This window comes from Gorilla gorilla, chromosome 5, assembly GCF_029281585.2.
Source record: "Gorilla gorilla gorilla isolate KB3781 chromosome 5, NHGRI_mGorGor1-v2.1_pri, whole genome shotgun sequence".
Classification (NCBI taxonomy): Eukaryota; Metazoa; Chordata; class Mammalia; order Primates; family Hominidae; genus Gorilla; species Gorilla gorilla.
In genome coordinates, this window is record NC_073229.2 from 45,675,685 (window position 1) to 45,688,245 (window position 12,561).

Below are 12,561 nucleotides of genomic sequence, written 5' to 3' on the forward strand. Positions count from 1 at the left end.
CCTAGACGTTTGCTTTTCCCTTTTCAGAAAACAAACATTGCTTCCATTTTACTAGCTCAATTTCTTATCCCATTCAAGGTGATCTTTTATGACTTCCACTTCTAGGGAAGATGTGCTTGATTATAGCAGGCCATATTCCCACTGCAAGTACTCGAGAAAGTCAAATAAAGTTTTAGCAACTGTATTTTTAAAGACATCATAGAGTTGCAGGAGTGACAAGGGTGATATGGATGAGAATTGCAAACAGGAGAGGAACATTCTGAACTGAGCTGATGAGCAAAAGCGTTTGTCCCTATAGGGAGAATTTACCAGGTATGAGTGTGAGCTAAGGATTGGGCTTGGCCCAGACAGAGGGCCTTTGCCAGGAGAAAAACAAACAAACAAACAAAAACAGCATTATTTTCACATAAGGCTGGAATGAGAAATTGAAGACTTAACAGACCTCAGATACATGGCTGGATGTTTCCAGTGGACATTTCCATTTGCAGTGCACTGTATAGAAAGTAGGGAGCTAGACAGAAGCTTCAAAAAGATAGGGTAAAACTGCTTGTAGTTTCTTTGTTTTTAGGGAACAAAGACTTACCAGGGAAAGGAGTCCTGTCTCTATCACACAGCTTTCCTCATTATGACATTTGCCAAACTTTGAAGCTGCGTAGAGCAAGACACGAAATAGCAAAGCTGAATACTGTTGCAGGGCAGAGCTTAACCTCTCAGAGTTGTTCAGGGTAGAGGAAATAAGACTTCTCAGACTGTCAAAATCCCAGGAGGGAGAAGAAGAAGGAGCACGAGGTAGACCGCATCTGTCTACAACTCAGCCTGACCCTACTTGTTCCTAACCAAGGAATGGAAGGACTCTCCCTGGTGCAAGGTAACACCATCTGGAGCCTCTGTGGTTCTTTTATACACCATGTATTGATTGTGATTAAAAATTACAACACATGAAAAGAGGGAAAATCATAAGACTGATAACTGAGGTAGGGAAATGACAATAGATGAGAAGTGACAGATGATTTAGACAGTGAAGTTAGCAGCCTAGGACTTTAACATGGCTACAGTTAAGACATTCAAGAAAAACAGAGGACAGGATAGAAAAAGTGATGAGAGGATGAATTTCATAAGAGAACTGGTATCTACATAAAAGAATTGAATGGATGTTACAGAAATGACAAATACAATTTCTATCATCACAATCTCTCCAAATATGGTTGCATAATGGACTTCTAGATGTGCTCTGGGAACATCCTTCTCATGATTACACATACAAGGCTTGAGGGCGTTGTCAACAGACAAGATAACTGACCCATTAAAACTGGTGAGGTTTCATACTTTTTATCTGCAATAACAAATGAGCAGGATTTCAATTTTTCCTTCAATTTGGAAGTAAGTAAATTTGTGATGGGATAGTGAAACACAAAAAATTGCTTTCTCATGACCTGCAGCACTAAAAAAGGGTGAAAGCATGGTGGTGTGCACCTGTAGTCCCAGCTACTCGGGAGGCTGAGGCAGAAGAATCGCTTGAACCTGGGAGGCAGAGGTTGCAGTGAGCCAAGATCACGCTACTGCACTCCAGCCTGGGCAACAGAACAAGACTCTGTCTCAAAAAAAAAAAAAAAATCCAATCATGGTGGCTCACACCTGTAATCCCAGCACTTTGAGAGGCTGAGGCGGGCAGATCACCTGAGGTCAGGAGTTTGAGACCAGCCTGGCCAATATGGTAAAACCCTGTCTCTACTAAAAATACAAAATTAGCCAGGCGTGGTGGCATACGCCTGTAGTCCTAGCTACTCAGGAGGCCGAGGCAGGAAAATTGCTTGAACCTGGGAGGCGGAGGTTTCAGTGGGCAGAGATCAGGCCAGTGCACTCCAGCCTGGGCAACAGAGCGAGAGCCTGTCTCAAAAAAAAAGGTGACATTAGGAAAAGAACAAAAAATTCTGTTGGAAACCAAAAACCAATTAAAAAAAAAGTTCTGGGCTTCCTAACACAAGCTTAATTTGAACACGAGAGGAGAATTTATAGAAAAACCAGTAGTGAAGACCAAGAATCTGATCCATTAATAAAAGCCAGCATCTGATGTTGAAAGTCCCATGGCTAAGGTATTGCACTTGGTTGCTAGAGGGCCTTGGGATGGAGGCACTGCCTCAGCACATGACAGTATAACTGTGCAGAGTCAGTTATTCTCTCACTGCTATGGTTTACTGGTCTATAAATAGCATGTGATGTCACTTAAAAAAATTAGATATAATTCATCTCTTTCATTTCCCTTATTCTTCCTTTTTAAGGCCAGATTTTTGCTACTGTTTAAGGCAAAAATGTCTTAATACAACCATTTACACAGCTACTAAATGAGAGTGTTTTAGCATTATCCTTTCTACAAACACAACCCCTCTTCATGATCCAATTTCAATCCAGAGCCTGAAAGAATGGTACTTCTAAACTTTTTGACCTATGTGAGTCTATTATGACAACAAAAACAGTGTAATTTGTTTCATTAGCTTCCATGGTGCAAGATTCCATCAACAGCAATTTTCACGACTTCTGAGTAAGCTGTGTGTTTTTTTTTTTCCAATGTAACATGCAGAAATAAACTATGGTAAGACATTCATGTGTGTATACTTTGTATTTATTTCAGAAAACACTGGAATTAGATTATTTTTTAAAGCATGTAACTTTGAAGTAGTATTGAGCTAAAGGAAACATACTTTCTTCTACTATTCATTTTCAGCAAAGAGTTAAGAGATTGACCTATGAGATTACCCATGAATTTCATGTTCTCTGTGTATATGCACCTACATGTGTAAATGTGTATGTGTCAAAGAGATAACTTACTTATAGACATTATTTAGGGCCAAATACAAACCAAAATGTAACATTCTGTGGAGGAATATGAAGACAAATATTCTTTGGACATCATAAGGATGCTTCTTTCAAGATGGGGAACGAATCCAGACAGAGATTTACGTCACGCTAACAATGGCCAAGACACTCCCTTAAATACATTAAAACAAAGTTTTCATGTCTTTAGATATATTAATAAAGTAACTTTCCAAACAGTATCTTGCAGGACTGTTTGACAGTTTCCAAATACCTGAAATAGGACTTTAAAAATATTTGGTAAGTACTATTTGTGGCCTGCTAACCCAGAATCAGGAGTGGACTCCTGATAATGGCTTTGACACTTGATAGTAACATCCCATTGATTGCGAATATCCCAAGTAACCCAATCATTAGAAATGTCCAGTATGCTTCATTGAGACAAAAGTACAATAGCTGAATAGCTTCACACTCAAAGAGGTTAAAACTATTCCCAGAAATGTTTCCCTAATACAAAAGAAAAAAAAACTTGCAGGCTTTTGAAGACTTAGCAGATTGTATTCAGTTCAGAATGGTTAAAGTAAATCCTCTAAACAATGTAAATCAATAAACTTTTTACAAAAAAAAAAAAAAAGCAAATTGTGTCCACTCTCTCTGGTAATCTCAAGAACTCCATCCCCTGATCCCTCTGATTCAAGTCATTCATCTTCTCTTTTCTACATTTATGCATATCCCACCTTTCTAGTAAATCACATTTCCAAGACATTTCCATACATTTCCCAGAGTCTTTCAGATCAGGTTTTAAAATATGCTATGATACTAAAAAGGAGGAAGAAATTTCTCAGTTATGCAACACAAAAGCATCAGATTGGAAGTCACCTGCAAAGGAAATGATTAACACCAACCTGTAACGTGGTCTTCCCTTCTCGGTGATGCTGGCCAAATCAGAACTCTGGCAAATAGTAGCTGCTGAAATTTGCGGAATAGGAGATAAATGAGGGTCTTATACGAGTTGCTACATACTGCTTACTGAGCTAGTAATGTTTTTAGCAGGATGCATATGATCTATTTAGCCTGATTATTATATAAATAAACCTACAATATACAGACTGCAGTCTGTATATTATAATATAAACAATAAAATTTAAGCCAGGCGTGGTGATGGTCACCTGTAGTCCCAGCTACTCTGGAGGCTGAGGTGGGAGGATCCTTTTTCAGCCCTGGAGTTTGAGGCTGCAGTGAGCTATAATCACGCCACTGGAATATGAAATCAACATCTCTGGAGGGTGAAATAAATTCATGAACTTAGATTTTAATTACTTGTTTTCCTTAGAGATTTATGGAAATTTCCTGGAGAGTTGCAGGGGAAATTTTGGATGACACATGGAGAACGCATACATCTTAAGGGCTCTGGCATTCAAAGTTCCTCCACTGCAATGTCTTTCTCTCCAAGTCATCTGGAGTCGTAGTCCTTCCAGAGCACCTTCTTAAGTGCTCCTTTCACATCCTTGTTCCTCAGTGTATATATGAGGGGGTTGATCATGGGTGTAATGATGGTGTAGAAGAGAGAGATGAACTTGCCCTGATCCTGAGAGTAGTTGTTGCCGGGCTGGAGGTAAGCATAGATAGCTGTGCCGAAGAACAGGGAAACCACTGTGAGGTGGGAGCCACATGTCCCAAACACTTTTCTCTGCCCTGTTGCTGACTTTATCCTCATGACTGCCCTGACAATCTGACTATAGGAGAATATGATTAATGCAACAGGTACAAGAAGAATGATGACACTGACAAAGAAGAGTTCAGATTCATTCATAGTAGTGTCAACACAGGCAAGCTTGAGCAATGGAGGAACCTCACAAAGAAAGTGTTCTAATTTATTTCTTCCACAAAGTGTTAAAAGCAAGATGAGCACCGTCTGCAATAGGGAGTTGGCAAAACCAATGACCCATGAAGTAGAAGCCATCAGCACGTACAGACAAGGGTGCATGATTACTGTGTAGTGGAGGGGCCTGCAAACAGCTGCATAGCGGTCAAATGCATTCACTCCTAAGAGAACGCATTCTGTAGATCCCAAGCCTAGAGAGATGTACAGCTGAACTACACAACCACCATAGGAGATTGATTTGTCTGCTCCCCTGAGATTAACCAGGAGCTGTGGAACAATGCCGGTTGTGTAACACAGATCCAAAAAGCTTAGTTTGGAGAAGAAAAAATACATAGGGGTGTGAAGATGTGGGTCCAAGTGAGATAATACAATGATGGTTTTGTTCCCCAGCAAAGTGAAGATATAGAAGATCAAAAGAACCACAAAGAGGACTAGCTCCAGCTGAGGCCTGTCAGAGAAACCCAGTAGGATAAATCCAGTGAAAGAACTTCCATTTTTCTGATCCATTCTTTGTTAGCACATGTTTTCTGTCAAAACCAAGCATTTAGCAAATTTTAAAAGGTATCTTGTAAAACAAAAGAAAAGGTGAACTCTATCATTTGTACAAGACATGGCCATGGGATTTTATATGCAACTACTTTAATAAATGAGGTACTCATTGAGACCAACATATACCAATTTTGTTTACATTATTACAAAAAGTAACATAATTGCTATTTAACACAGGAAAATTAAATAAGGGACCTTGTGTGTGTACCAGTCATAGGCATAAAATGTCTGTTTCAGATTGAATTTAATACTATTTAAAGTATTACAAGAATATATGTGCATTTTGGAGAAAAGGGAGATGAGGGAAAAATGGAGAGAGATCAGAAAGAATGAGAGGCGGAGACAGAGGAGAGAGGTTATTTTATATATATATAGTTATATATATATATGCTATATATATATATGCTATATATATAACTATATATATTAGTTACATATGACTAATATATGTTATGTCTAATATATCTAATATATATTACATATTAGTCATATATAAGTTATATATAATATATATTATATATTAGTCATATGTAACATATATATAATATATATTATATATTAGTCATATATGATATATCTAATATATAATATATATTATATATTAGTCATATATGATATATCTAATATATAATATAGTAGATATAATAGATATAATAGATATATTATATATAATATATATAATATATAATATATATATAATATATATATAATATGTAATATATCTAATATATATAATATATTAGATATATTATTATATCTAATATATTATATATTAGGTATATTATTATACCTACTATATTATATATTATATCTACTATATTATATTATATATTATATCTAATATATTATATATTATATATTATATCTAATATATTATATATTATATATTATATCTAATATATTATATACTACATATTATATCTAATATATTATATATAATATATTATATCTAATATATTATATATTATATATTATATCTAATATATTATATATTATATCTAATGTATTATATATTATATATATTATATCTAATGTATTATATATTATATATATAATATCTAATATATTATATATTATATATATAATATCTAATATATTATATATTATATTAGATGTAACATATATTAGTCATATATAACTAATATATAAATATAAATATATAATAGATAACATATATTAATATTAGTTATACATAACTAATATATACATAATAATTATAGTTATATATAATTATATTATCTATAGTTATATATAACTCTACACAACTGAAATTACATATACTTCACATGCTATAGAATATAATAAAAATATTCTCTAGAATGAATTCGCATATAGACATAGGACCTAGAATGTGCTTATACAAAGGATCAAATTGAATTCAAAATATCACCAGTAGAGCTACATACACACATTTTGGTAGAATTTCCTCTCTACCTAATATATTCATGAACAGTATCCTGATTTTTCTGTATTATAGCAAAATAATGAAATGCTCAATCAGACAGAGTCTGAAATTCATTGAATTTGCTATTCAATTACAGTGCTTATCTCTTGCCCCCAACATGCCAAAATTATCATACCAATTTAACAAGAATTCCAAAAATGTATTGCCTATGCACAGTCACCTGAAATTACTACTCTAATATCCAGTGGGCAGCACTTTCCTTTTACCTCTATGGATTTCGCTTTCACATATTATCAACAACCAGAATGACAGGAATTCCTAAAGGAGGTAGAATCATTCACTATCAACATTCTAATCAGGATGAGCATCTTAAAAAGTTATCAACTAAATACATAAATACATAGAGTTTAGGACAGGTGAATTGTCAAAATAATGGCAGGTCAAAGACATATAAAACGAAAAGTAAGAAAATGTATTAAGAATAGTATATTGGGTTTATAAGAATCTAAAAACATCTGCCTACATTAGGTTAATTTTATATTTGCACACTTCTGTGAGCTATCTTGAAGAATTTGTTATACTATACCAAACACATTGCCAGCTTCAAGGTCAGTTGATTATCATTTCCATACAGCTCCTTAGTAGCATATGAGCATGTCCCACACCGATCTAAGCAGCATCAAAGATGAGGAATTCAGTTTCATTACATCAAATGGTTAGAAATACAATAAATCCTTAACTCTTCTAAGACTTTCTTTATATGAAACAGGTTTGTACGTAGAGCCATTAGGGTGTGAAAGAAATTGATACAAAATAGGCATAAAATAAATGTTAATAAATCTGAATAAGAGAAAAGAAAATGTCAAATGGAAGAAGAGTTGGTGGTAGGGAGGCCACTGGGAAAAGTTCTCTATCACTGACATAAATGTCTTCCTCATTCCACAATTTATATGCAAAGAAAACAACAACAAAAAAAATCAGGTGTCTCAAAATGTACAAGTACACGTAATAGAAATTTAATACATCATATACAGGAAGCATTAGTTAAACTGATCTCACTGCACTCTCAATCCCAAAGCAACAATGTGTACAAGTACTTATTTGGCAAAATCCAACAATATTTAATTTTTTTAAACTTTCACATTTGAAGTTTGAAAAATGTAAAAAGTATCCAAAAGTTGAAGGCTAAACTGATACGCTACTTACAATTAATAATATTATCTGGTATTGCTGAGTGTTTTGTATGTTCTAAATCATTTACATGCATAATTTCAACTAATTTTTCTTATCACCATCTCTTTTTACATATAAGGAAATGGATTGAAGCACTGAAGTAGCTCATCCAACATTACCAGACCCCTAAATGTTTTAAAACAAATCCAGATCCCTTTGATATCAAAGTCCATGCTTTTAATCACCACACTACTTTATCTTCAATCAAAAGTATATATTAAAATTCAGAGGAAGCAATCACACATAACATAGAGGAGTAACATTTCACCATATTTCACAATCCCCTTAATTTCTTATTAGGTTGTGATCAGTGATAGCCACAAAAAAACTATGCACAAAATTCTAATAAAAGAATTTGTTATAAAAACAATAGAAACTATATAGAAGTCCAATGAAAGGTTACATTGCCCTGATTACACCTGGTGAGGAGAGTGAATAAAAACAAACAATGCATACATACAGAAATATAATCTACTCATCTAAAATCAACTGCTGGCAAATTTTCAAAATGTATCTAATAAAAGGTGTTCATCAAAGTGAAGAAGGGCAAAAATAAAATGCTAACTAATCCAAGGAAAAACATCAAGATAATCATCACTATAATAAAATAATGGCCGGGCGCAGTGGCTCACACCTGTAATCCCAGCACTTTGGGAGGCTGAGTTGGGTGGATCACGAGGTCAGGAGATCGAGACCATCCTGGCTAACACAGTGAAACCCCATCTCTACTAAAAATACAAAAAATTAGTAGGGCGTGGTGGCGGGTGCCTGTAGTCCCAGCTACTCAGGAGGCTGAGGCAGGAGAATGGCATGAACCTGGGAGGCGGAGCTTGCAGTGAGCTGAGATCAGACCACTGCACTCCAGCCTGGGCAACAGAGTGAGACTCCGTCTCAAAACAAAATAAAATAAAATAAAAAATAATAATAAATTTTAATGTTATGATATCAATAAGCACCAGGAAGGCATATGATAAAAGATCACAACCTGGTGAGATGATGTCATACAAACCATGTGCTGTTTTACAGGATAATATACATTAATAAAAGAATGCTGAATGCTACTGATCTGACAAGTGTAAAAATTGGTATGATTTTTACACTTGTAAAATTATACCAGGCAAAGAAGACACTCACTAGAACAGAACAAAAAAATGTGATTCTTTCTGTATGTTACAATTGTTTCCAATGCCACTCCAGAGACTATGCTAGTGGGTAATAGGATACTAATGTCATAGTCCATCTTCCAACTTTTAAAAAGTTTCCTCCTTACAAATAGGAAAATTGTTTTCCTTGTTAGCACTGGATATGGGAAAGATGTAGCTGCAAGAAGGAGTCTTTCATTGATTCCCAAGTGTATCCTGCTGATTTAAGTCAAAATGTTTCCTCCCTGCTTTCCTACTTGGCATCCAGCCCTCCAAAAGCAGTTTGCACCACAACAAAAGGAAATAATCCTCCAAGAAAAGAAATATATTTTTTAGCTAAGGTTAAATGAGACTTTCTTTTTTTGATATGGGTTCTCACTCTGTTGCCCAGGCTGAGTGCAGTGGTGTGATCATAGCTCAGCACAGCCTCGACCTCCTAGGCTCAAGCGATCCCTCCACCTCAGTCTGCCTAGTAGCTGGGACCACAGGTGTGTACCACCACACCTGGCTAATTTTTGCATTTTTTTGTAGAGACAGGGTTTCACCATGTTGCCCAAGCTGGTCTCAAACTCCTAGGCTCAAAGTCCTCAGCCTCCCAAAGTGCTAGAATTACAGGTGTAAGCCACCAAGCCCAGCCTCATTTTATTTTATTTCTACTACACTGAAGGAATTGTGGAATTTGACAAGAAATCATCATCTAAGTTTAGACAAGGGCCAATTGACTTAATGCAGTAAGAATAATAGATTAGACAAACCATATGAATAATACAACTGGAAATTACAGACACATTCATCCTAGGTACAGAAACAAAGAATGGTGTTTTTAGTAACCATCACCTTATGACATGATAGGGAAGTCCTGTGATAAAAAAAAATTACACATAAATGATTATGTGAGATACAAAAAAAAAATTGAAAATGCCACAAAGTGAAGATAATATATATGTAGAAAAAAAGTTTAAAATAGGTAAAATAAAAATAATTATATAAAACAAACCGACATGGCATTCTATGTAAAAATTACCATAAAAAAGAATATAATGGGAAATGACATATCACAAGAATATAAATTTTACAATAATAATTAAAGAATAGGCATCAAATTAGAGAGGTTAAATGCTTAGGACTGACATGTCAGATAGTGAGATAGTAGTTTACAATACACAATAACTATACAATACTGACATACAATACAAATCTACAGGTTAACGGAAGATAAATATTTCATTTTAACTAATATTCAGCATGCAAATTACGCATTTTAAAGGCAAAAGATCTCAAGATAATGTCTACACTTAAGATATTTTAAGTTATATAATATTCACTGATATATTCGACACGCAAACTGCCTTGTCCAGTTCCTGAATAAATCCTGAAAAAGTGCTAGCAAAATTTTAGCCTCAGTACTGACTGAATCACTATTGCTTTAACAATGCTTCTGCCTCATAGGTCTGAGCTGATCTCAGATATGTTAGGACTGGCCTCTGATGGCAATGGAGTATGTATAAATGAAGGGCAAATGAATTTATTACTGTATTGGAAATGACAAGTTTAAGGAGAACATAGAAAATGAATATTAAGTAATTATAATGTTACATAATTATGTAAGAGACAAACAGAAAGAATGTAAGCATACAGTCTAATACTTTTACATATACACATACTATTATTCTATTACTGAAAGGCATATTTTATTACAGCTAAATATGATAGAATTTAAGTTATTTTCCATATGTGCATACTGAGGTATAATGAATGTACTGCAATAAAATGAAATATCTAGGAATGAAGCCAATAGGCTTCTAAAATCAACAATTAAATTTAGGTCTTATATTTGGTGAATTTCTGTACTCTGTTACTTTTGTCAATCAACATATATGCTAACCGATTTAGCTTTCCCTTTCAAGAACCACTGAATGTGAAAATAAGCTAACTCACCAATTCTTAAAGCAACCCATAGATGAGGTTCCATTTTACTCACCTTCACCAACTTTATCTATGGGTCCTAAGCTATTTCCCAGGACCTGTGGATCCTAAGCTCATTTCCAAGCTGCTCTCTTTAATACAGTGCTGAAGATTGGAACATAGATACCTAGAATAAGGAAGAAGGTTGTGTGCCATGAGTACAATAGATTGATGATGCCAGCATTGATTTACTCAGAAGTATGTCTTGAGCAAGAAGATGCTTTCTCATGATGACTTCACACATCTTCACATGGTATTAGAGATCTGCATTCTGCCCACAGGAGGTAGGGAGATGAAGGAAGGCAATTTTGAGCTCTCATTATTATTTCCTGAATACAAGGACGTGGTTATGTGACAAAGAGATCCTTACGAGCAACAGGGAGAGGGTGGCATGAAGCTGCCCAGTGGCTGGGTTGGCACAGAGAGAAACAAGGCTGAAGTCTCTAGGGAACGTATGTCCTATGCTGTTAATTAGCTGATGTCACTGAGTTGTCCAGGGATGACAATCGTCAGGGAAAATGAAAATAGGGGAGAATGCCAGAGAATATCTAATCTGTCTTTTATATGATTTCATGTGTTTGACAGCAGACAGATAACTCCCTAGATCTCCCCAGCGATCTTAGCTGTTGTCGTTGAATGGCTTAGGTATTTTACAAAAAAAAAAAAAAAAAAGCAAGATAAGATATTTTTTAAATAACAAGATTTTTTCCTCACAATTGCAAAAAAAACATATATATTTAAAATAAGAATTAATTCAGTTACCTAGTATTCAGTATAAATATAGAAATGCATTTTTCACTTAATTTCATTCATAACCAATTTATAAGGAATCACAGAGTAATAATTTAGGCACATTCAAATCTTTAAGATCACTATAATTGAGGAAATCACCACATTTACTACTAAACTTCTAATGTGGCTACGAAGAAAAAATCACAAATCCTCTATAACATTTTTCAGGTTATATCCAAATTATTGATTTTAAAATGAAACTTACATGATTTGTTTGAATTGAACTAGGATAGCCTTTGCATTTAAGTTTCAGTTTCAAGTGATTCTGAGTTTATCAGGATAGTTTTAAATAATTCTTAAAGAAAAAGTCGAATGAAGTTGATGGGTATTTTGTCTGTTGAAGTCAAGTTTGAGGATCTATTAATCTTTTTTTCTTTTTTTTTTTTTTTTTTTTTGAGACGGAGTCTCGCTCTGCCGCCCAGGCTGGAGAGCAGTGGCGCGATCTTGGCTCACTGCAACCTCTGCTTCCCGATTTCAAGCAATCCTCTGCCTCAGCCTCCCGAGTAGCTGGGATTACAGGCGCCCATCATCATGCCTGGCTTTTTTTTTTTTTTTTTTTTTTAAGTAGAGATAGGGTTTCACCGTCTTGTCCAGGCTGGTCTTGAGCTCCTGACCTCGTGATCCACCCGCCTTGGCCTGCCAAAGTGCTGGGATTACAGGTGTGAGCCACCGTGCCCAGCCAATCTATTTTCAAAACAATTTATCTTTGTTCCACTAAACAGGCAAAAGGCAGACATAAATAACAATGTCTGACTTTGGAAAGGTTTGGCCTTAAATGT

The 12,561-nt window shown here is 34.9% G+C and overlaps 1 protein-coding gene across 1 annotated transcript; it reads right to left on the minus strand.

The window, feature by feature from the left end:
* Window positions 1-4,264: 4,264 nt before the first annotated feature.
* On the minus strand, window positions 4,265-5,240 carry LOC109027296 (putative olfactory receptor 2B8). Its single transcript, XM_019029194.2, has one exon. The coding sequence runs from the start codon at window positions 5,201-5,203 to the stop codon at window positions 4,265-4,267; it is 939 nt and encodes a 312-aa protein (XP_018884739.1). The 5' UTR covers window positions 5,204-5,240.
* Window positions 5,241-12,561: the final 7,321 nt, after the last annotated feature.

What these genes read in the sequence shown, in the direction of transcription:
- LOC109027296 (XM_019029194.2), bottom strand. Translation starts at nt 5,203, where the DNA reads ATGGATCAGAAAAATGGAAGTTCTTTCACTGGATTTATCCTACTGGGT.